The following is a 25,815-nucleotide window of genomic DNA, read 5'->3' on the forward strand; positions in this document are numbered from 1 at the left end:
TACTTTTTCTCCTTCCCTCTCTCTTCTAGAGGCGTCTGGCTGTAATGTGGAGCTGCCATTTACATATGAAAAAGTACTCAGATCTAGACGGTTTCCTAGGACCAGCGCATGTGGTATCAGAGTCATGCCTAACTTCCCTGCTCCCAGGGCTACGTTCTGAGTGTAAGGCCTGTGTTTTCTGTGTCCCCACGCTCACTCATGGTGAGCATGCTCATGCTCAGCAGCGTCTGAGCCACTGCCGATGCTTAAGAAAAATTGTGGACGCACTGATGCAAACAAGCGTCTAAACTGAGCAGCGACTCCAGACAAGATCCTCCAAAGAGTTTAAGACAGGCAAGGGGCTCCACAAGGAGATGCAGAGTGCCGAGTCTGAGAGCATAGAACTCTGCTGAAGATAAACTACCAGCAGCAGCTCCACTAGAGCAGGTGTGACAGGGTTCAAAGTGATGCCCAGGAACCCGGAGCTGTTAATGACAGCAGTTCTGGGCTGTCCCCATTCATTACCTCTGCGCCTCAGACCTGGTGGTGGATCTGGTGGTGGCACCAGAGGGCTCATCATCTTCCTCCTCCTCTTCTTCCTCATCAGACTCCTGATCTTTTTTGTCCTCAGTTGCTTCAGAAACTGATTTCTGGCGTTTTCTCTCTGGCTCTGAGGAGTCTGTGAAGATAGAAGGGTAACACCTGGCTCATGCAATTCCCAGACACTTCCAAATGAGAGGCCTCGAGTTTAGAACTGAGGCTAGGAGGGCCTGCAGGTAGAAGAAGTGGTTTTCCACTTCCTTTTATTTCAGCACTTGCAATTCACAACTGTTTAACTTAATCTCAAACACATTTGGGATCGTTTACTTATGCAGTTCACAGCCAGCATTTGTGAAAGGTTCACATGCACTTGGAGAAAGCATCTGGGATGTACCATTTCTGACACAGGATTAGAGCCATTTCACACAGATTTACATAATAGCAATGCTGGATTTCTCTTTATCCAAAGAACAATGTGAACAAGAGGTGAGTTTTTTTCCTGAAATATATCAGAAAGCTTTGTAATTAAGAATGTGCTAGAGTCATACCGGTGTCATCTGACAGTGTGAGGGAGCGCTTGGGCTTCCTTCCTCTCCGACGCACAGTGGCTACTGGTCTTTCTTCATTGTCATCCTTGAAACAATGAAATTCATTTGCAAAAGTTGGTTTCTTGAGCACTAAGTTAATTTCTAAACAAGATATCTTGGTAAGAAATTAGCACTTACATTGCTTATACTCCTTTCTTGTGAGTTGGCTGTTTCTTTATTGGACTCATCTTTAAAAAAAAGAAAAGGAAATTTATACATTGTTTATTACTATTGTATTTCAACAATGGGTGTGATTTGTTACATGTAATGTACCAGTGATACACAGTCACACAATTTACCATTTCTTTTTACTAGGTAACTAAAGGTTGCTATAAGTTAGGAAACCATAGATTTCATTTCTGATTTGCAACAAGAAGTCTGAGTGATCAGGGCAGGTCATTTAAATGCTCTGATTGCTAGGGTTCAACTATAAGATAAAGAGTTAGGCTCAACCATCTTTATGGACTTTCTCAGCTCAAATGCAACCACAAAGGAAGGAAACGTGTATGTAAGATACCTAAGATCATCAGAAACTGCAGGCTGAGATGACATATAGGTTGTAGATTTCTTATCCAACATACTTGGAACTGCAAGGGCTTCAGATTTTGGTACATTTGCATAAACATAATGAGGTATCTTGGGGACAGAACAGGGAATTCACTTACATATGCCATATACATCTTACACATACACAGAGCCTAAAGGTAATTTTGTGCACAATGTTTAGTTCCACTGTGTTCTGACTGGGCACCATCACATAAGGCTGGGCATAGAATTGCCTACTAGTGTACCACTCATACGTTGGCATTGGATTTTGAAGCATTTCAGATTTCACATTAAGGATGCTTGACCTACACTTCTCTTAAATCTAATGTAGCTCTATAAATATCGTAATCCCCGCTTACTGTTTGAATAACTGTTCAGTAATTCGTTCAGAGTCATAGGACTAACGAGTAGAGTGATAGTTGGAATTGTTTTGACTTCAAATGACTTAGATAAGGGCAACTGAACTAGTACCTATTGTAATCCTGTTCATGTGGTTTATGGGTGCCCAGTCTTTATACATTTAAGTAGATACTAGAACTTCCTGAAAATGGTTTAAAAAAAAACAAAACACTAAAGACTATTCTATTATTCGAAGCTAAAATTATGTGCTTGTTTGTTAAGATACATAAAACTCATCGCTTAAGTAGCTCCCTTTTCTGCATGTTCAATAAACTGAGAGTGGCAAATTAATACATAAAGTCAACAGATAAGTCCAGTTTTAACTGGTCAATATTACACAGACACAGAAAATTACTACTAAATTACAACTCCACAACATGATCACAGAGCTTTAAATTCTTGCCTTTAAAGGATACTCAAGAGGTGAAGGATTTTTGCTATTTGGATTTAACGTATTATAACATTATAAGTAATAGTGAATTAAAACACAATCAAATTCAGCTGGGTGCCAGTGGCTCAGGTCAATATTGTTAACTATTCAGGAGGCTGAGATCTGAGGATCACAGTTTGAAGCCACCCTGGGCAGAAAAGTCTGTGAGAATCTCCAATTAACCACCAAAAAAGCCAAAAGTGGGGTTGTGGCTCAAGTGGTAGAGTGACAGCCTTGAGCAAAAAAGCTAGGAGACAGTATCTGAGGCCGAGTTCAATCCCTAAGACAGGCAAAAAACAAACAAACAAACAATAATCCCCTAAAAAATACAAAAAAACAAAAAGCAAACAGAAAACCAACCAGACTCTGAGTCCTCCCTCTCATTTTTAGCAAACACCATGAGACAAAAACACTAAAGTATAACCAAAAGCTCTCACATAGTTAAATGTGGGAACAGCTGAGAACAGGCTTTCAATAGACTGAGAGGACAAAGCACAACAAAACCCAAACACCCCAAATCTGGAAAGTGTCTGTCATAGATAAAGAATGCTCCCATTCTCTTCTCACTTTGAGGTACTCAAGATTTTGGAGTATATTTTCTCCTTGGACTGAAGATAAAATGTAATCTTTTCAGTTCTAGGTTCTGTTAAGGTACACAGGCAACTTTAAAAAGTATTACTCCTGGGCTGGGAAGGTGGCTCAGTGGTAGAGTGCTTGCCTTGCATGCATGAAGCCCTGGGTTCAATTCCTTAGCACCACATAAGCAGAGAAAGCCAGAAGTGGTCCTGTGGCTCAAGTAGGTAGAGTGCTAGCCTTGAGCTGAAGAGCTGAGGAGGCATAGCACCCAGGCCCCGAGTTCAGGCCCCAGGACCATAAAAACAAAACAAACAAACAAACAAAAGTATTACTCCTCTCAGAGCAGTGTATTTCTGTCTTGTGATAACGCTGTTCACTTCTAGGCTAAAAAAGGATTTGTTGCCTAAACAAATCCAGCCAATTATGATTTGGATAGTGAGGTGCAGTGATGTCCATGGATGTAGTAATGCCTTCATTATTTTGCCTTCTACTTCCTTTACTTTCCTCTCTGAAGGTTGTACAGACTTCTTCAACGAAGAAAGGCTCAGCTCACAGAAGAAGAAGATAAATATATTCATGTATGTTCATATATAACGGTTAACAGGCCCACTCAAGTCCCTGACAAACAGGAAGTCTAAAATCTTCCCTAATAGCCAGCACCCCCGAGAGCTTACAAATGAAACCACTTTGAAATTTTTTTGTGTGTATGGGCTGAAAATACACCAGACTCCTTACTGTTACATAGAGCAAAATACTGTAGGTACATACCTGTTTGTGTTACTTTCAACTTGCTGCTTGGTGGAGACTGTTCTACCTAATTTTTAAAAAATAAAAGATTGAAATTAGGAGTTTATCATTAACACGTAGAAAAGGAACTGATAATGTAAAGATGGTTTAAGACTGACATTCATTATGCAGACAGGATATTGGCACCTATTTTCTACAGCTGGTCAAATACGCCTAGCACAGTGCCCCAAACCTCAGCCACCGTGCTGTGACATTAGAGGAAGAGTAGTAGAGGCAACACATCAGGGCCAAGGTGTTTACCAGGCCCTGCAACCAGTGAACCATTTCACAATTGCTGTCTTGCAAGTATACAATAAGAGAAATACTACTTTACGGGCAGGGAATCTGAACCAGAGGGTCAGATGACTGGGAATAAGTGGCAAAGGTGAGGTTTGCACCCATGAGCTTTTGTTAGGTCAGTGCGCATATCTGTCCTCCTTATCATGCCACCATGCAATGTAGCTTGATCCAGTGACTTTACTGGGACTGGGGACACACTTCAGGGTCAAAGATACATAGTGTCAGAAAGATAAAAGTATCACTGATGATTCTTTTGTACTAAAAGCAGTGAAAGTAGTAGTCAAAGAGAGTAGTTAAGGGGCTGGGAAGGTGGTTCAGTGGTAGAGCGCTTGCCTTGCATGCTTGAGGCCCTGGGGTCGATTCCCCAGCACCACATAAGCAAAAAGAAAAAAAGCTGGAAGTGGTGCTGTGGCTCAAGTGGTAGAGCGCTAGCCTTCAGCTGAAGAGCTGAGGGACAGCACCCAGGCCCAGAGTTCAGGCCCCATGACCGGACCCCCCCCAAAAAAAAGAGTAGTTAAGACAGATACCTCAGATGTGTCTCTCAAAAAGCTACTACCTCAAAATTGTATAGAATTTCTATTAAAAGGATGACTATAAGAATCTAACTTCCTAAATAAATCTACATGATTAATCTCCAGTGGGAGTAGAAAAGAACAATTAATATAATTCTGCTTACATGAAGGCATCAATAATTAAAGTATTATGTGAATGGCTATCCAGATTTTAAGAAAGTCTTTCAAAGCTTTCTAAGTATTTAAAAAATGAAGTAGTTCAAAATACTAGATATTGGAGCATACCATTTACATGTCAAGAGCAAGTATTTGAAGGGTTCATTTCTTATCCTTGCAATTACTTACAGTGACAATGCCAGTATCTGTTTTGGTGTCGTCTTCTATTTAAAAAACAAAATAAAACAAAACATAAACAAAACTTAGAAAATCAAGAGTGAAAAATCTGTGTGTGAATTGAAGATGTACAAAATACCTACTCGATTTTAATGTTGTTTCTATAGGATATTTACGAGGTCGTCCTCTTTTTCTTTTAATAATTACCGGCTGATCTTCCTAAGGGAGAAATGGGAGGAAAAAGTCCAGCAAGGAAAGAATAGTTGTACTTTCTATTCTAGTAATAGTTTATTTCTTCAAAAAGAGATTGAGAGTTCCATTCTAAGAGGGCTCAAATCCCAGCTTTGTCACTTAGGCAAGGATGCTACTGTGCAGGCCGTCTCTCTCTCTCTCTCTCTCTCACTACAATCCCCTCACCTGATCACAGCAGATGAACAAGGAGGCCATGGGAGTAAGTATGACTTGCGGCCTCGTCCTTCTCGAAGGACTGTGTGTGCCCCAGGACGCCTAGGATTTCATTCAGCACACTCGTGGCCAAATATTTTCTTATAACAGAGTAATCTACTGGCTTTCTCAAATGGGATGAGGAAACCCAAAAAGAGCCATTAAAATTCTGGCAATCGGAGCAATGGTTACTAGAAGCTTGGCTGATATTCAGGGGTATGTCCCTGATTTAAGGGGCTGTCTCAGGCCACTGGCATTCTCTGCCCAATAGACAAACCCCATAGACTCTGTCTGACTGGGCAGGACGGAAGGGTCTGTCTGCAGTAGCAGCCTCCCAGGAGCCCAGGAACTTCCTTGCCTCATGAAACTTAGGTCCTCCCTGCTGCTGCTTGCTGCTTGCGTTTCCTCCTGCCAGACTCCAGAGTTCAGGCAGCCTCCTGCTGCTGCCCTGGCCTGCTATCTGGCCAGACAGGGTCAAGCTGACATGGCCCCTGGTGTACAGAGGTACACCAACCCTATATAACCACACTGCATGTAGGTTGCGTACAAATGTTTTCATGAAACCAAGAGGAAGGGAACAAAATTCATCATAATGACAGTGATAAAATATACTGTACAAAATAGTGTCCCCCTGCACTAAAAAAACAAAAAGCTCTCCCAAAAGTATGTACAGTAATGGTATTTAACACACTGGGTAAGCATTCGACACTTGAGTAAGTATGAAAGACTGTTCTCACTTCCTGTGATTTGACGCCGTCGTCTTCATTTTGCTCTGTCCTGTCACCAGTGGCTTCACTGCTGCTAAATTCATCTGCAGAAAAGGCAGAGCGGGCTGTAGCATTAGTGGCCATGGCCAGCCTCCATCCGGTCCAGGGGCTTATCAGAGGGACCGCCTGACGGTGGCCATGCTCACTCCATTTACACTTCTCCCTCATCAAAACCCCTAAGCCTGAGTTCGCCTAAACCAAGAAGCAGCATACTTTGAGAGAACATGATCCAAATGAATAGTCATTTCAAAGTATATGAATGTAATCGCGGACACAGGGAAATCAAGGCAAATGCTGCAGCTGGTGAGCTCAGTGAGAGGGGCCGGCGCTCGCACCCCAGGCTTTCCCTCACCTTTTTCTTCGGCCTGTGTAGCGCTGCTGTTTGTCTTGGAACTTATTTTAGGTAACTCCTCCAGATCTCCGGAGCTCTCTTCCTATAGACAAGGTGAACAAAACAAGATTTTTTTCTTGAACTTAACTTTGACTCCATTCACCCTCCTCAAAGCTCACCTCAAAAACAATTTCCTAGCTGTTTTTTAGAGTAGTTAATTGAAAAAAGTTTTCTTTCTTTTATTAAAAGTAACCATCACTGCTGCAAGTGAGACTATAAAAGCAAGGTAAGAAGACTATTAGAATAAAAAAATTCTAAGTATTCCCAGTGATATAATCAGATTGCCCCACAAACTTAAAATTACTATGCAGAAAAAAATACCTTTGTATCTTGTGGTTCAGTCGTGGAACACTGGCTCAGTGCTGTTTCCATTCCGGAATCCAGGACACGGGGACTATCATCTGGAAATCAGTTTGGACAGAATCACAAAAGAAGAAAAGCTAAATGAAAAGTGAAACTTGCAGTTTTATTTTCAAGCAGTTTGAGACTTCTTTTTCTTAGGTTTATGATTCAGTGGAGCTAAAAGTTATTCTAAATTTATCTAAAATGTCATATGATTTGAAAACTGGTTTTTGGCACTGGCAAAGTAAGTAAAAGAACATTAAACAAACAAACAAAAATATCTCCAAATTCTCACCAAAAAAATACTGTTTTATGGAAAGGGCTTAGTATTTTCCAGAGATAATATTTTCCTCCAATTTCCTGAATGAGTTACCACTTAAGGGCATAGCTTAGTGATCAAGACCATGGGCTATGCAATCAGATTTGCTTGGTACTAGGTAGACATAGCCTGTCAGAGACTTAATTCCTTTGTATTTATTTTGTGCCCGTCTGGGGGCTTGAACTCAGGTTCTGGGCCTGTCCCTGAGTTTTTTTGCTCAAGACTTGTGGCTCTATTACTTGAGCAACAGCTCTACTTGCAGCTTTTTTGGTATTTAATTAGTGATAAAAGTCTCATGGACTTTCCTGCTTGGGTTGGTTGGCTTCAAAAGTCAGTCCTCAGATCAAAGCCTCCTGAGTAGCTAGGATTACAGGTGTGAGTTACTGGTACCTGGCTTAATTAATTTATTTAATCCCTACCATTCCTAACTCACAGAATTAGTTTAAGGATAGAATGGGAGTGATACTTTATTCTATGTATTGTACCTGAATCTGATATGAACTAATAATTTCTACAAAATAATATCATAATATCACAATAATGTCTCAACTAAAAAGGGAAAAGCATTTCTCTACTGTTCTCTATATATTTACTAAGTAAAACCTTTATTCAATTTCTATTTTGTGAGGTATTAAAAGAGAAGATCTCTGCATTGTCTAACACAAGTAGTCACTCGCTACCAGTGGCTATTAAAATGAACGAAAAACAATTAAAAATTCAGTTTTTCATTCATAGCAATCACATCTGAGTCTCTTCAGCCACACTGTATGGATAAGGCACACACAGAACATTTCTGTCCCTCGGAGAGTTCTGTTGGATGGCACTGTTGCAGGCCAGCAGCACCGAGGACAGGGGCAACCACATATGCTTTGGCTGTAAGTGCTTCACTTGCTCTGCAGGGCACATGGTCATGGTTCAAAGCACAGGGCTCAGCAACACTTGCCACAGGCCCACAGACACCCTAATGGTGTCAATCCATATTAGATTAGCCTCATGAGCTGTGAAGAAGATAGTTACTTCCCTCAAGAATTCTTTTTTTTTTTTTGTTTGTTGGTTGTAGGGCCTGAACACTGGGCCTGGGCGCTATCCCTCAGCTCTTCAGCTCAAGGCTAGCACTCTACCACTTGAGCCATAGCACCACTTCTGGCTTTTTTCTTTTTGCTTATGTGGTGCTGAGGAATCGAACCCAGGGCCTCATGCATGCAAAGCAAGCGCTCTACCACTGAGCCACCTTCCCAGCCCATCAAGAATTCTTTTGCTGGCCCACTCTTCTGAATATAAATATAACAGTTTTTAAAGATGTTTAAAAAAGGACTATATATTCTAAATACCCAGTTCGTCTTCTGAGGAGGGGCAAGGCTTCTTTCTTTTTCTTTTTGGCAGATGCCTTTCTTCTTCTTCAACCTGGAATTAAGAATGACTATAATAAATACCAACAGATTCTGGGCCAAATCAACTTCAGTGGTGGCACACAAATAATAGCTTCTACTCTTTGGAGTAGGTTGATACATAAATTAAAAAATATAATCTAGACTTGATTAGTAACATTTCTGGACTAACTCTAAACTTGACTCTTATTTTAGATTTGGATGTATATCTATATAAAATATCAAAATCTGATTCTGGTTACATAGCCTATTTCAATAATTCTAAAACATAAACTACAGAAAAATTTTCATCTCATCATCTCTGAAGTCTAGCATTATTTTACATCAATGGAATTTCATAATTTATTAGTATTTTTCTACTGTTAAGGGGCCATTAAACATGTGCTCCTAAGGTTGATGAAAAATAACACATAAAGAAATATTCTGGGACTGGGAAGGTAGCTCAGTTGTAGAATGCCCTGGGTTCGATTCCTCAGCACCACATAAGCAGAAAAGGCCAGAGAAGGTACTATGGCTCAAGTGGTAGAGCACTAGCCTTGAGCTGAAGAGCTCAGGGACAGCGCCCATGCCCAGAGTTCAGGCCCCACAACCGACAAAAAAGAAAAAAAAAAAAAGAAAAAATTATTCTGATATTCTGACTGTATAACATAGATATTTCCCCCCAAATCCTGAGGTCTGCCAAATTTTGTCAACATTATAACTGCATATGCAGGTACACATGATATACAGAACTCCTGATAATCCACTCAACTTATTACAGGCTTCCTAATGCTTTTCAGGGAATACAGACATGAACACAACACAGAATACATGAAATGCTTGAGTTTATTATGAAAACTTACCTCTTTAGAATTTGTTTCAACACTGTGATCTCTTACAGTTTCTGCAGTGTCTTTTCTACCACTGGATATCTCTGCATAGTGAATACAGCAAAAAAAAAAGTATTCAATATTTTTTAATCTAGTTCTCATTTTAGGTTTATGTGTTGATGGAGGGCAGCAAGAAACTTTATCTTGAGCAGCAGTGATGTAAGAGGTATGCAGCAACAGACAGATCACAAAAGACTTTTGATGGGATACCCTAACAATATTGTCAGGTTAAGTTTCATTTTCTCCCATTTCCAGATATAAGTAAACAGGGTCCTGGAAGTAACATTTCCAGGGCCACAGCACTGGATTTTATACAGCAGATGTCCAAGTGTTCCCTAAGTGGTACTAAGAATCTCAGGAAAACAACAAAATACTGTACCAGTCATCAGATGAGCAAGTACCACCTTAAGACAACCGGGCATTCTAAGAAACTGAAGGAGTGCCTATAACTCAACTACTCCACATTAGAGATGCAGCAACAATCATATGTTCTAGAAAGCAGCTCCAAGGGCATGCAAAGAGCACTTTTTGTAAAAATTACAGAAAACCCTAAATGTCCACCAACAGAAGCAGCAAAAAAAGAAAAAGGTTGTATTCACATAATGGAAACAGTAACTAAAATAGTAAGTAGCTAGAACAGACTAATCAATAGGCTAAAACCTCAGAACATATTTATAAGGGAGCAAATAAGGTAAAGTAAGTAATATATAGAGCAACCTCATTCACCTGACCTAGGACATCTATGCTCAATGTTGCTCATGAAACCAGAAACTACGTCTACTCAATGTGGAATAGTGGTCCCCTCTGGATGGGTACAACAAGGAAAGAAGACTGTGACTAGAAAGGGACAGCGAAGGTATCTGTGGCATTTTTAAGAGAAGTATAAGAACATGTTATATTTGAAGATATAACAGTACTAGGTAACAGGTATATGAGTTTTTATCATTATTATCAGTTTGCTTTTGTTTGAAATATGATGCAGCATGTTACACAATAAGATTGTGAAGTCAGGTAATGCTGGTTCACAACTGTAATCTTAGCAAATGGATCTAGAGGACTGTAGTCCCAGGCTAGCCCAGGGAGAAGAATCTGAGATACTACACTTCCATAACAACCAACAAAAAGTAGTCTGAAGGTGTGGCTTAAGTGATGGGGTGCCAGCTGAGCAAAGGTACTGACAAGTATGAGTCCTACAGTTCAAGCCCTGATACCAGAACACACACATGTGCGTGCAAGTACAAACACACAAACACACAACTGCATAAACAAAGTCCTGGGCTCAATCCCCAGCATAGCAAAGATGTGTTTGAGCTAGATGTTGGATGCTCATGCCTCTAATGCTAGCTACTCAGGAGACTCAGATCTGAGGATCACAGTTTGAAGCCAGTCTAGGCAGGAAGGTCTACAAAACTATCTCCAATTAACCAGCAAAAAGCCAGAAGTGGTAGTGTCAGGTTTGAACAAAAAAAGCCACGCAAGAGTGCAAAGTGCTGAGTTCAAGCCCTAGTACCTGCACACATACAATCTCCCCCCATATAAATGGGTCTATTCCACACACACACACACACACGCACACACACACACACACGAATAGAGAACCTACAAAATGAGTAGGAACAAACAAAATTTTATATTTTTGGTGAGAAGAAAATTATTGGTCTACAGAGTGGCCTGCATAAGCTATGGCTAATGAGGCCTGACCCACATACGTATGTCCTTGATCTGTTGCTAAATTGAGACTACTTGTCAGAAGTTAATAAATGTTCAGGTATATATGTAGCACAGAATTTCTAGACAAAAGAAGTCTAGCTGCAGACCAGAGACAATGCATTTTATACTCACGATGAATTGAGTTCACTCTGAAGTTGCTGGCAAAGTTCTAGCAGCTACTTGAGGAAAACAAGATGTATAGTCTTGAAATTTCAACTCACCTGACCTCTCCAAGTCCCATCTTACCTAGATGTGATGTGATATTTAACGTTCTCTGGATCTTATGATTTACATGAGAAAATCTGTGGGCCTGGCATACAGATGGCACTTAATGAATGCTAATGAGTTAATATTTACATGATTATAAGACATTCATTAGCTTACCTCCTTCGTTAGAAGCTTTGCTATGTTCTTCCTTTACTCCTGAGCCTGAGTTTTCAACCTAAATATACAATATAAAGGGTTATGTATTCCTCACAAAAAGTTAAAGGGAAAAAAAGGAATGTATATAACCTGGTTATGAGTACAAATGCCAAAAGGAACTAGAGCACATGTTCTTTTTAATTTTCGCAGCTCAACAGCATATAGCATGTTCCTATAAAAAGTTTCAACTTAGCAAATTCATTCTTCAGTGTTTATTCTCCTGTCTTTACAATGGTTTTGACAAAAAAGAAATGAGTAGAAAATTTCAAAATTCTACAGAAGCTCTTCTCATTCAGAGCTCTCATAATTTTTTCCTTTTATTTAAAAACTGAACATATGAATGTATGTGTATGTTTGATATGTATTTGTTTATTGGTCATGGGGCTTGAGCTCAGGGCCTGGACACTATCTCTGAACTTTTTTGAAGGCTAGTGCTCTACTAGTTTGAGCACTTCCAGTTTTTTGGTGGTTAGTTGGAAGTAAGAGTCTCATGGACTTTCCTGACTGGGCTGGCTTCAAACCATGATCCTCAGATCTCAGCCTCCTGAGTAGTTAATATTACAGGCATGAGCTACATTTTTGTCATGTGATTAGTTGTCTGGCAACTCTTGTATCTTTGTATTTATCTCTGTATTGATCTCTGTATCTCTGTATGTATGTCTCTCTCTCTCTCTCTCTCTCTCTGTCTCTAATGAGAAAAGGGACCTCTCAATGTATCCTATGATACAGAACTTCATGACTATGTGGAAGGTGTGCCTGGCTAAGGGCAAGAGGGCAGCTGGGATTCAGGAAATTAGGTGGCAGGTAACACATGCTGGCTGGTTTGGTACATTTCAACCTCATTGAAAATCTCTGTAAATCTCAGGGTGCAAACTTGAACCAGGCCAAAAAGGGCTCTTCCTTATCAGCATAATTTGTATGAGCTTCTAGCTTACACAAGCAAGTCTCACCATGATCTCTCAGGGCCTGACAGTAAGCAAAGTTCTCCAAGTCCTCTGGGGGAACGCGAGAGAATGCAGGTGTCTGATATTTGAAAGCATTTACAAGATGCCTACCACCTTGCTATGTATTAGGTTACCCATTAATACATTATGGCTGACCAAAACCAAACATTGGTGAAACATTCTTTCAGCCATGAAAGTGATTTTGAGAGCTACACCTGAGAAATATACATATTTATGGCAATTACACTTCAGAATCTTTAAACAAACTTTCCAAAAAGCATAAAATGATCTTTCTCAAACTGAAAATTATTTTGTCTACAGAGCCAGGAGAATTTAAGGTATTACAATCCCAATTTCAATTCCATTATGATCAAACCCACAAAGTTCAGAGTTCATCACTAGTGGCTATCAGTGAATGTGGAAAGGCCCAGTTAAAGCTTTGGTTAGCGTGCTGATCTTTAGTGGAGAGCAAACTACTATACAGGACTCAATCACTCTCAAACAAAGCAATCAATGCCAACAAAATTAAAATAATTACAGATACTTACATGTAGTAACTCCTTTTCCGATGAACACTCCCTTTGTAGCTCAGCTGTTCAAAAAAAAAAGTGTGACCAATTGGTATCTACAGTATGTGTTCGATGTTTTATCAGACAAGCAATGGAAACTGATGTTGCCTGTGTTCTCCTGCATTTTTGTAAAAATGTCTGAGGACCATTAAGCCAGTAATTTAACTATTCTGATCATTTGAAGCTTAGAAAAAGGTAGACCCTAATGTTAGTGATTAAGCTGCAATAAAACACTGGTTCATTAAAAAATAATGCCATCAAATGAAAAGTCAGATCCTATCCCCTCAAACAGCAAGGGTCTGTTTATATTCTTTGGAAACTTGAAGTACAAGGTCTACTGTTTCTACTCAACAATGACAGAACACACATTTTTCTTTTAAACAACTTCCTTTTATATAAATAGATCTCTTACTGAATTGTTTCTAAACATAGTAAAGCAGTCTGAAACATAACCATGGGAACAGAACACTATGGAATCCAAAAATGTTACTTTCTTGACAATTAACAAATGTGATGTTAATTATTTGTACTATGAAACATCCAAACCTATTTTAACCGTATCAGTCCACATTTTACATAGATTGATCACCTTCGGCATGAATGACTTACTGTGGTCTTCCAGGACTGGCTGGTATTTCTGTATACAAAGGCCATTTCTGATGACTTTTATCTAAGAGGATCTAAAATCACTGACCCTATAACCTCCCCAGACAGTGGTTATAGATGGGGATTTAGGCACTGTATTCTTGGACTTTGAATAACACCAGTTCCATCATGCCTTAAGCTTCTGTATGCTCATCTCAGTGGACAACTTACTTCCATGAGTCATTTTCATCTTGAAATCCCTGGTCCTCACAAGTACCTGATGTTTTGTGCAAGTGATGTTTTGTGCAAGGAAAACCTTAGAAGAGCCAAGGTGAGTGCAGTAGACATTATAGATGCCTTTCAGGCATCTTACTCATAGCCCCAGCTGTGTGTGTAATGTGAGATACCATGTCCTAGGAACAGTGCATTAGACTTAAGTCAACCAACAAGCTACATTCCTCTGGTCACAATACCAGTCAGGATAGACACACAAACTTAAGTTCAGTGAGAATGTCTCATGATTTTGGCCTGAAAAAATAGTGCAAAACTATTTTCCACCAGGCCACAAATGAAAGACAATGACCTTCCACCAGGCCACAAATGAAAGACAATGACCTCTGTGGGATAAAGCGGATAGGAAACGGAGTTTCTAATGGGTGTGTCTGTGGAGGTCAGGACAATCCTGGCTCTGTGCTTGAATTTTTTTAGTTCTGCAGACTGATACATTCTCTCTAAGCAATTGTTTGTAGAGTGTTTTATTATTTGCCAATAAAGTCAACTTGACTGTTCCACTGACTTGCATGGTTATTTCAAAAAACAAAGAAGCTGAGCACTGGATGCCCATTCCTGTAATCTTAGCTACTCAGGAGGATGAGATCTGAGGATTGTGGTTTGAAGCCTCCCAGGAAAGGGAAAGTCTGTGAGAATCTATCTCCAGTTTTCCATCAAAAAGCTGGAAGTGGAGTTTTGGCTCAAGTGGTAGAGTGCTAGCCTTGAGCAAAAAATCCTCAAGGACAGTAGCCAGGCATTGAGTTCTAGTCATAAATGTGTAAAGGTTCAAAAGTTCCTAGTTTGCTGGGTGCAGGTGGCTCAAGCCTATAATCCTAGCCTCTTAGGAGGCTGAGATCTGATCACTGGTTCAAAGCCAGCATGGGCAGGAAAGGCCATGAAACTCTTATCTCCAATAAACTATAAGAAAACCAGAAGTGGCACTGTGGCTCAGTGGTAGAGCGCCAGTCTTGGGGTGAAGAGGTGAGGGATAGCATCCAGGCCCAGAGTTCAAGCCCCTAGTACTTTACTTTTTATCCTTTCTTCTTTTTTTGGTCTGGGGCACTGATGACTGAATCCAGGGCATTGTGCATGGCATGCCAAAATCCACCAGTGAGCTTAGACCCCTCACCCCCCATTCTATTTTTCTTCTTAACATCTGATTCAGAAGAAAACAATCCACTATAGTCACAATTTCATTTCCATTTTCTTAACCTAATGTTTTTCAAACTGTGATCAAGTTCCATCAACCACAAAAAGGGGGAAAGTTTCCCAGGTTTCTACCAAGGGAACAGTAAGGGTCAAACATCATGTAAATAGTAAGATATTACTGCTTTATGAGCTTATGAACACATAATAGTTTTTCAGAGATCAAAGATGTATCCACAATTAATGAAAAATTTATTCACACCACAAGAGCTGGGGACGTAGCTCAGTGAAAGAATACTTGCTTAATATTTGTGAAACCCAGGATTCAATCCTTACCATACACATCCATACAAAAATCAACATGCAAATCAAACAGAGAGAGAATGTGAACAAATAGAGAAATGAACTGCCTTCTTTTAAACTAGATTTGAAGAGATTTGCAAATAAAGATAAAACGTCACCTTTCTTACTAAATTTTGTTGTTTTGGGAAATTCAGCTATTTTCTACAAAAAAAAAAACCTAACAGTAAATTATTTTTATTTCTTACCTGAAAAGTATCAATTTAAAATCAACAGAGCAAATGCTCTTTGAGGTTTTCATTAACCTTCCACAATATAAAGCAGCCTTGAGATCAAAATGTTTGAGAGCTGCTGCCATGATCCTTTCTGAATTTCAGATTCTCTCCTAAAAAAAAATCCTCAGTGTAAAGAGAACATTGTGCAGACTAAGAAGAGGCTATGTAAGCTTAGAGCTGAGAGTAGCTTCACTGTTGTTACTAGGGCAGAAGCCATAGTTCAGACCAAGAGCCAATGTATGTATTTATGCTGCACAACAGCCTTCTGGGAATGACTAAGTCTTTGGATATAGGGTGTGTAGAAATACTTTAGGAAAAAGCATCGGCTCCAAAACAGCTTTGTTTCTGCTACTGTTGGAGAAATCAGATTTAAACAATTACTTCACATAAAAAAGGCTTTTTAATGAGAAAAATATGTTAAAAATGAAAGAGCAAAGAATTTCTTCTGATAAAGGTAAGAAGTGAATGAACTCATCAAGTGTGCCAGTTTCATTGTCAACCAGTATTGATTTTACACTAGTATGAAAGGTAAAAAACATGCAGGGGAAAAACCACGACTACTATAAAAACTTACCTATTTCACTCAGCTTGCCCTCACAGGGGCTTTCTGATACTGCTGGAATTTCATGATTTTTTTCTTCCTCTGAAGGCACAAATGTCTAAAAAAATCCAAAGCACCATAAAAAATAAGTTAACTGAGATTTTTACAAGAAGGCAAGACCAGTCTCCAGTGAATTAAAACAAATGAAAACTCCCGTATTTTGAAATATAAAAATCTGCTTTTGTACCAACCGAACTGAAAATGGGCTTGTCAGCTTTCACCAACAAAATAAAACAAAAATAAGAAAAAGCCAATCTAATATGGCAGCCATGAAAGGCTCCATGGCACAAAGAGGAAGTCCAATTTAGCACAACAAACATGGCCCTGCCTCTCTGCCTACAATGCTTTCTTCCAGTGTTTTCTGGTAAATGTTGACTCTGCTTACAGATTTCTACTGACATGTAAGTCCTCCTGTCTGCCTGACCACTGCTCCTTTTCATTACGTTGTAAAGTTGTGCTTCCTCTATATTGATCCTAACCCATGAAAGGGTCTCTAGTCACTGTCACATTGCCACACATAGGCTGACAGTGCTATGCAGTGAAGCTGGAAAAAGGGCAAAGAGACTAGATGGTGGAAAACACAGGCCATCCTAAAATCAAGGAAGATTTTACTTTAAATGATGAGAAGCCACCGGAAATCTGAAGCAGAGCAATAGGACCTAATTTCTATTTTTAAAGACAAAGCACATGGCTGATTGTAGACCTGAGGAGGGCTGGAAAAGGAGAAAGCTAATGGGAGGCGACTGTAGCAGCAGCTAAGATGAAGGAGGCAGCTGCAGCACTAGCAATAGATGGATTCATGCTGGGGATCTTTTAAGATTTGGTAATGGGTTAAATATAGGAATAGGGTAAACTGAAGGTGACCTCTAGATTCTGGCTAAAGGAAACAGAATTGTGGATGGCACTGTTTACTATTTTTGAGGTGCTTGGTTTCTCTTCCACAAGATAAGGCAATGACAGAAACAGCTGAGAGTATAATGCACACAGATGCCACACACTACACCCAAGTACGCATGCACACTTATACAGAGTGAAATGACACATAAGCACTGATAGTTCACATAACTGAGTTATCAGCCATACCTCAGTTTTCAAGTTGTTTGTCAGTTCAGACACTCGCAGAACATTTGATGGAGACTCTATATTGCCTAATGAAAATCAAAATGGTTAACACCAACTTAAGAATTTAATTGCTAAATACACTTGGTAGACCAAGCCATCTTACAATGAGAAACCAAAGGAAGATTTGCTGGTTTATCTCACTGTAAGTAGAAATGGATTATTTTGTGTGAAAAGAATCGGAAAATAGAAGTCATTTACTCCTTTGTGGGAGTCAAACTGTTTCTTGCTTGTACAGTAAGATGGCTGCCCAGATAAAAAAGGATATAGTATTATTTGTGTAGTCATCTTATCTGACAGTATCTTTCTAGTCACACCCAAACTGTATGCAATCACTGACATATACACTTAAGATGATTTATGACTAGGTTCTCTTTGAGTCTTGCCTATATAGCAACAATGAACACAAAGCTTTAAAAAAAGTGAGGCAGACCCAAATGCAGTTTCTCAAGTGGACCATCAATTTTACTTAGGTCTTGCCTCTTTTTCTCCCATGATCTTCTTGTAGCTGTTGCTTTTCCAGTTTCCTTTATTTTCCTCACATATGATATAAAAAAAAAAGCCTCCCCCTCCCCTCCCCCCCCCAGAAGGCTGCAAATTTTTTCTCCCTAAAAAGCTCATCCAGGATGCGGCATAGCTCAAGTGCTAGAGTACTTTCCTAGCAAATTCTAGTTCAATCCACATACTTCACACATATCCTTCAACTTTTACTTTCCACAGGGAAATGAAAAGGGGAGAGGAAGTGATACACTATAATAGTGCCTGAGTCATAAAAAACGTTCCAAGCGGTCAATTTACTCCAGGCTAAATTCAATGGAAAAATTTAGTTATTTTAACTCATAGTATTATGTAATGTCTATATAAGTTCATGTAATGAAGAGGACTAAATCCATCAACCTCAGCTTCCTGAGGGCAAGAAAATCCAAGATGCCACAATTTATACTCTCAGAGTGGAAAACAGGCCAGCATTACCATGAGCTGTCTTTGCCTTATTACAACACTAAATGCTTGTCACACTAGTGTTATTGCAAACCTAGGTACACAGCTGTCATTCCCTGTGGACTATACTATGGTACAATAAATGATGGAGACTGTACCCTCGAAAGTTATCAATTACTTCTAAATCACCAGCATTCTCTGGTTTACCAAGAGGGAACATTAAATCTTTTCTCTTAAAATATACAGAAATTAATCAACTAATGAATGAACCAGAAAGCTGAAGAGCAAAGAAATTTAGCCACTTTTAAGATTACAGTTATACTTCAATACCTGGGTTCTCCTGTGTCTTATCTCTTGACACATGAGAAATGAGTCTAAAGTTTTAACTTTGTATGTTTGTGTGTGCCAGTCATGAGGTTTGAACTCAGGGCTTGTTTGCTAATTGGCTTTTGTGCTCAAGGTTAGTGCTCTACCACTTTGAGCCACAGTGTCATTTCCAAGCTCTTAAGTGGTTAATTGTAGACGAAGAGTCTCAGACTTTCCTGCCAGGCTGGCTTTGGACAACAATCCTCAGATCTCAGCCTCTTCAGGAGCTAGGAATACAAGCGTGAGCCACCAGAGCCCAGCTTAAAATTTTAACTTTTTAAACACATTTTTTTCTTTTAAGAGAAGGTCAATCTCCAACTTTGAAGAATTATTTTTCAAGATTATGCAAGAAAAAAATATTCTATCATTCTGAACCAGGCCCATCTTTTAGAAAATTGCCTTAAGTATTACTGTAGAGGGCAGCCATACAATTAGATTCTCACCTATGTCACACACATTTTCTTCAGCAGGAACAGTGACTGCCAGGTTTCCTTCTCTGTGGCGTAACTTCCTTGTGCCAGTACTGTGTCCTGTTTTCTCAGCAGATGTTTCAGCAATCCCTCTGTCACTGTGATCACTCTTTGGAGTTAAATCCTTTTCACCTTTCGGAGCTGTTGGAGCTACCTGGCAGGCAGCTGGAAGGTTAGCTATGTTCGGAGGTGTAATTTTTGACTCTTGGCCTACACTACCCTTGCCGGCAACACTTTTCAAGTTGTCCCCAAGTGCCTGCTGCTCAGTAGGGTATTCTGCTCCAGGGTCTTTAGTGAGCGGTACATAGTCAGCTTTTTTAGCACCAGTATTTATTGCAGCCAAATGGCGACGATTGAGAGAGAGATCTTCTGCGGATGTCTGCTCTGGTCCTGTCAGATGGACAGGTGAGTCAGAACTCTTCTCCAAGACCTTTTCTGCTGAACAACCGGTTGAATTATTGTCCCCTACCATCTCGGCCTCTGAGCTTCTGTCATCACTGTGAATGGGACTCAGCAATACCTTCTCCTCTTCTGGATTTACAAGGTGCAGAGCACTACTGTTTTGTCCTCTTGCTGTGAATGGGCCTTGGCCAGGGCAGTCCCTCCCATACCTGTCTTTCTCTTTTGCACATAAAGCACTTGGCTGGCTTTGTCCCACAGAGGGTGCGTACAATGTCCGCCTTCCCTGACCTTCCTCAGTGCTCACTGCCAGGACAGGGCCTGTGTCTTTGCCTTCTGTGAGTGGTCCAGGACACTGTCCATTACTCTCCGTCATGAGGCTGGGCATGGGGACTTCACACTTGCTTACTCTGACAGTGACTAGGTCATTTCTGTCTGAGTTGTGGGCAGCTGGCTGATTATCCTTCTGACTGCTGAGGCCAGCTCCCAGCGGCACATACTCTGCTGTGCTGGTGGAGATGATAGCGCCATCACTTGAGTCTTCCACTCTCTCACTGGTGGCCTGGCCCTCAACCCCAGGGACAACACCAACCATGACTGCTTCGCGTCCTTCAGAGGTGCTCGTGGAAATCATGGCAGTGTCGCTTGTCTCCTCTGCTGGTGTGACTGAGGGATGGACTTTTTTGTGAGGGGCACTGGACACGGCTCCTTCGCAGTCCACCATGGAGCTGGTGGAGATGACAGCACTCCCATCTGTAAGAGACGGTGCGTTTTCACTTACACCAGAAACCGAGGCCTCATACTCCTCTGCTATGCTGGTGGAAATGAGAGCACACTCATCCTTTTCTTCCTTGCTGGTTGAGGCAAGAGGGCATTCAACTTCTGTGGGAGCACTAGGCATAGGCACCTCAGAGTCCTCAGTGCTTACCAGGATTGGGCCTGTAGCTCTTTCCTCAATGGTTGCGACTGGCTGCTGATGTTCAGTACACTTGATGTCTACTGCGCTGGAGATAGGCACTTCAAATTCCTCCCCTATGCTCGTGGAAATCATGGCACACTCGTCCTTCTCTTCCCTTCTGCTGGCAGTGAGTTGAGTCTCATTCTCTGAAACAGCACTGGGCATTGGGGCCTCGAATTCTTCCGCTTTTTCTCTGGCACCTTCTGTGTTTTCTTCAGTTCCCAGAGTACTTGAATGTCCTGCATCTACCATTATGCTTACTTGAGGGGTGTACTCATTTGCTGTACTGGTAGAAATCATCAAGCCTTTGCCTTGACTTTTACCGCCAGCTAAACTATCTTGGTTGGAAATATCGCTGGCTGTAGCAGCCATGCGGCCATCACACTCTTCATTTTCTACTGAGGTGATGATGCCCTCGTCTTCTTTTTCACTTAGTGATGTGTGGTCAACTTCACATTCTGGGACTGCCCCAGACACAAGGACATCGTAACTGCCCCCGACCAGGCCAGTGGTGATAGTGCTATCTTCGCCCCTTTCCTTCCTACTCTGTAGACTATCAGTTGGATCAGCAGCTGCACTAGTCATGGGGCCTTCTGGAACTGGGGCCATGTCACTCTTGCCTGCAGCTGCACTGGTCACGCTGCTCTCGACAATCCCTTTGGCACTGGAACAGATCTCTACCTCTTTGATTTCCTTCTCTGAGCCGCTCATGCTATCAATGTTACTTTCATTTGCACTCATGACAGTTGCTCCGACTTCTATGTCCATGCGCACTACTGTAGGACCTATCTGACTATCTTCCCCTTCTGCACTCTCGCAAATTTCTTCTCCTATCCCTGTGCAGGTTGAAGCATGGCCAATTTCATTTCCTCTTCCTGTACTAGTCACGACACCTTCCCCTTCATCATCTTCTTCTTTTGCACCTGTACTGGTCACAATGTCCTCATCGTCACAAGGACTGGTGGCCACTAAGGGTACATCAGTGTTATCTTTGGCTACTGTGCTGCCCATCGCACTCTCTCCACTTTCTTCAGTCTCAGAACTTATTGCGTACCCTTCGCTGCTGTCTTCCAAGCCAGTGCAACTTGCTGGCCCTTCTCCATCTTCTTCTGTTATGCCTGTGCTAGTGACTGCGCTCTCACCTTCCATACTGTCATTTCCAGAACCATCTCTGCTGGGGATGGAGCTTGTCCCAGGGGGTATGTTATTATCTACCTGGACCACATCGGCACCTGTAACAATATGCTCCTCTTGGGGCTCGGCCCCAGTCACTGGGCAGATAACAAAGTTATCATTTCTGCCTTCTGCTCCTGTACATGTCACAGTACCCTCTGTTTCTTTTTTGAAATCCATCTGTGTCCTTTTTCCCTCTTCACTGCTCACAGATCCTGCTTGTATTTCTGTCCCAGCACTTGTAACTGCTCCATCGCTTTCAACTTCATTAATGAAAACAACAGTCCCCTCAATGATTTCTGAGTCTCTACTTGAAGAACCATCACACTTTACTTCTGAACCTGCACTGGTTACGGCATCATCTTTTTCCTCTGTCACAGCGCTGTTTATATCAACTTCTGTTTTCAATGTATTGGCAGACACAGTGCCTGCTGCTCTGTCTTCTGATTCAGCCACAGTACACTCTCTACTTTCTCCCTCCTTGGTACTTGTGAGGAAAGTTTCGCTTTCTGCAAATCCTTCTGTGACAACACCCCCACCTTCTTCCGCTGCAGCAAAAATGGTGCATTCACTGGCTTCCACTCCAGCCCCTAGGGGATTGTTTCTGGGATGTGTACCTATTATAAAGCCTTCATCCGCCTCAATGCTGGTGCAAGGCAAAACCACTCCCTTCTTTGTGTTTTTTAATGAAGTGGTGGCATCCCCAGCCTTTACTGGGCTTAAGGAGATGCCTTTGTCCTTCTCTGCAGTACTAGTAGCAACAGAAGTCTCTTCTGCTCTACCAGAACCATCAGCTACTTTTGGAGTTTTCCCATTCCTTTGCTCAGACACTGAGGGACCACTGGTATTTACCTCACTGTTTTCAGTCTTCTTCTGAACATCCGTTGATAGAGTTTCCATTTCAACTGAATCTTTATGCCTAAGTCCATCTGTTTCAGCATCTTTTCCTGTACTTATGCCTACCACAGGATTAACAGTAATGTCACCCTTCTTGTCATTTTCCATGGCTGTCTGCTTTAAACTGAGTTCTGTATTTAAGTCAATTTCTTTCTTGGCCACATCCACAAAGCCAGATTCTTTGACAACATTCTCATTTTCTACCATCATGTCTGTTGACCTGTGAGCAACACTAATATTTGCTTTCCCTTGTTTACTGTCTAACAGAGTGGCCTGGTGATCTTCTGAAATGTGTTTTTTGCCAGCTATGCTTGATTTTCCTGATAAATCTACTGTGGAAGCATCACCACTTTCTTTGCCATAACTTGTCCTAGGGACTTCTGATTTCCTAACAGGCAAACTTTGGTTAGTGGTATCAGAGGGATCTGTAAGGGAGGTGCTGGCTATGCTACCTTCTACAACAGTTCTGCCCAGAGGAGAAATCAGTTCTGAACCAGATTCTTTCTGAGACAAAACACTCACTGAACCTAAGGCTAGTGAGGGATTTAAGTCTATGGAATGTTCAAGAGCAGTGTCTTCTTGACTAGTATGTTCTTCAGTAGGACTGGATGTGCTTTTCAAGTTCTGTACTCTATCGCTTTCTGACAGGGCATTAGAGAACATTTTGAGACTTGTCTCTGAGCCCACATTCACTTCATGAGCTCCTCGCTGAAAGGACTCTTTCTCCCCAGGATTTGGTTTAGAGACAGCATGCTGAACATGCAATTTCTTGGTTAAGGTGCTGTTATGGTCAGCATGCTTTTCAGAATTGCTAGTAATTCCCACTCCACGGCCTGATTTACAGGCTGCAGTTGCTGTTTTTGAATCTACTACAGAAGTTCTTAATTCATCTTTGAGAACTGTGGTAGTTTTTGGTTTTGTAGCAAGGTCAGACCCAAAGTCTTGCTGGGAACTATTATGGCTGCTATCTTGAGTTTTAGAGCCTTCAAATACATTTTCAACAACTGCCTCAGAATCAACTTCCATTGGTTCTTGTTCAGGAATTAATGTGGTTTCACCACTTTTTTTTGGTCGCAGGAGAGAGGAACTACTGGGAGTGGCCAAAGTGTTTCCTGATAATTTATCTTCTCTGGTCATTTCTTGTGATAAGCTTCCTCTTCGATTTTCACTTAACCTTCTATTTAACTTTTTTTCTATGACTGAACCATTCCCTCTGGTCTTTTCATGGTTACTTTCAACTTCTTTACCATCCTTATCATCTGGTTTGTTTTCTTCCTTCTTTTTCAAGTCTCTGTTGCTGTGCTTCAAGTTTCTGCTTTTGTGTCCATCTGATAATTTCCTTTCAAGTCGGGAGGAACTCGAATCTTTATCACCTTTATATTTTTCCTTTGCCACTGGTAGCTTTGCTCTGTGACTTGAGTCTTTCTGTGTACTATGTGATAAAGAAGGAGCACCCTCTAACACATGATCAACACCAGCTTCTTCTAAAGGTCTGTCTTCAACTTTAGACTTGCGTTGTTTTTCTGAGTCAGTTTCTTCTGTGTTCTTCTCTTTATCTGGTTTTGAAGTGATTGTTTGTTTTGTGATACTTTCTTGTAATTCTGTTTCAGAAACTTTTAATTGTTTACTTTGACTTTTTGATTTAGACTTCAATGTAAGTTTTTCATCCAATAAACTCTTTGTTCTTCGCCTCTCCTTGTGAACAACTTCTTCTGATTTTAAACTACTTTCTAAATTAGTTGAGTCTGTCTCACACTTATCTTCTGCGTAGCTTTCGCTTCTTCTTTGTACTGTGACACCATGTTGCTTGGAGCTAGAAGGATCTTTCTGTAATTTAGAATCACTTGATCTCCTGGATTTGTGTTCTGCCTTAGTTTTTTCAGATGATAAATGTCTCTCTTTTTTATTTTCTTTACGCACATTCTCATCTGTTTTTATAATATATTGAGAAACTGGTTTTCCATCTTTGCCCAACACTGATAATTTCCTTTCATTTCTATGTTTATTCTTTCGTTCAGCTTTGTCATCTGAAGAAAGTTTAGTTTGTTGATTTTGTTTCGGAATATTTTCCTCTACTTTTAAGCCTTTCTCAGAGTGAAGTTCAGTCTCATCACCCATTTTATGTACACTGTCACCCTTGTATTTGTGTTTTGTAGATAGTTTTTCTTCTGATGGAGTTTTTTCTTTTTCAGCCTTCTCTTTAGATTTTATCTCTTTCTTAGGTAGATTTTTCAAATGTGGAATTTCAGAATCATCTTTCTTTAGATATTTTTCATTTTTAAGTGAGCTTTTCTGTTTCTGGGTTTCTTCTGTTCCACTCTCAGAGCGTTCCACTTGCCTTTTTCCATCTCTGGTGTCAGTTTCTTCTGGTGCCCCTTCCGTTACAACAGGGGTAGATGTCCGCCTTTTATGTTCTCTTTCTACTTTGGATTCAATTTTGTTTTCATCAGTTGAATGTAAAGATTCTGAAAGTCTCCGGGTAGGTTTACTTGGCTCGCATTTTGCGTGGGCATGTTTCAACTCCTTTGAAGATCCCTTTTCCTTTTCACAATGCTATACAAAAGCAAAAGTTAAAATATGAGAAACACACACACAAAAAATCAACCTTTATATTCTAACTGAATATTTGAAGACAGTGAATATGTGGAGTATTGGCACTTATGAAGCGCTTCACTTGGTCCTTGGAGGGCAGTCTATGTTCACCTCTTTTATACACAGGGAAGCTGAAGCTCAGGGGCTGTAAGTAGCTGTGCTAGGAAGTCTAGTGATCTCGTTCTGAGCTTACTATTCCTCCCACTATAACATAGGCAGATTCACATATTAAGATTCTTTTCAGAGTAATCCTGAGGCTTATTCATGTAGTTAAGAAGCTTCTTTCAAATCTAAACTGTGCCATAACAAATAATCACTAAATTATTGGGTTTTCCAGGAAATATTAAGATATGTTAGCTACAGAATTATAAACATGGATGTTTTGAGCAAGGATTCAAATCTAGTGAAAGCCAAGTTTGTCCCAAGAAAAATCATCAAAATGGAAAGAGATGTATTTTTACGTGGTCAAATTCTAAATATAATCTAGGTATGGGAAGGAAAAGAGAAGTAGTTATTATCTAGATGAAATGAGCTGGGCATTAGGGACTCACACTTGTAATCCCAGTTATTT

The 25,815-nt window shown here is 40.6% G+C and overlaps 1 protein-coding gene across 1 annotated transcript in view; it reads right to left on the reverse strand.

Annotated features, from left to right (window-relative positions):
• The window catches only part of Bod1l1 (biorientation of chromosomes in cell division 1-like 1), a 39,670-nt gene that overhangs the window by 753 nt on the left and 13,102 nt on the right, over positions 1-25,815 (reverse strand). The window contains exons 10-25 of the mRNA XM_013008886.1: positions 19,199-25,205; positions 17,415-17,479; positions 16,305-16,389; positions 13,134-13,177; positions 11,603-11,660; positions 9,482-9,552; positions 8,583-8,655; positions 6,912-6,991; positions 6,552-6,633; positions 6,170-6,243; positions 5,132-5,207; positions 5,001-5,035; positions 3,826-3,871; positions 1,245-1,294; positions 1,068-1,152; positions 505-658 (exon numbers count right to left, since the gene is read on the reverse strand). Coding sequence (XP_012864340.1) covers positions 505-658; positions 1,068-1,152; positions 1,245-1,294; positions 3,826-3,871; positions 5,001-5,035; positions 5,132-5,207; positions 6,170-6,243; positions 6,552-6,633; positions 6,912-6,991; positions 8,583-8,655; positions 9,482-9,552; positions 11,603-11,660; positions 13,134-13,177; positions 16,305-16,389; positions 17,415-17,479; positions 19,199-25,205 — 7,085 coding nt within the window. The remainder of the gene's footprint in view (positions 1-504; positions 659-1,067; positions 1,153-1,244; positions 1,295-3,825; positions 3,872-5,000; positions 5,036-5,131; positions 5,208-6,169; positions 6,244-6,551; positions 6,634-6,911; positions 6,992-8,582; positions 8,656-9,481; positions 9,553-11,602; positions 11,661-13,133; positions 13,178-16,304; positions 16,390-17,414; positions 17,480-19,198; positions 25,206-25,815) is intronic.

Source organism: Dipodomys ordii, unplaced genomic scaffold (assembly GCF_000151885.1).
Source record: "Dipodomys ordii isolate 6190 unplaced genomic scaffold, Dord_2.0 Scaffold8, whole genome shotgun sequence".
Lineage (NCBI taxonomy): Eukaryota > Metazoa > Chordata > Mammalia > Rodentia > Heteromyidae > Dipodomys > Dipodomys ordii.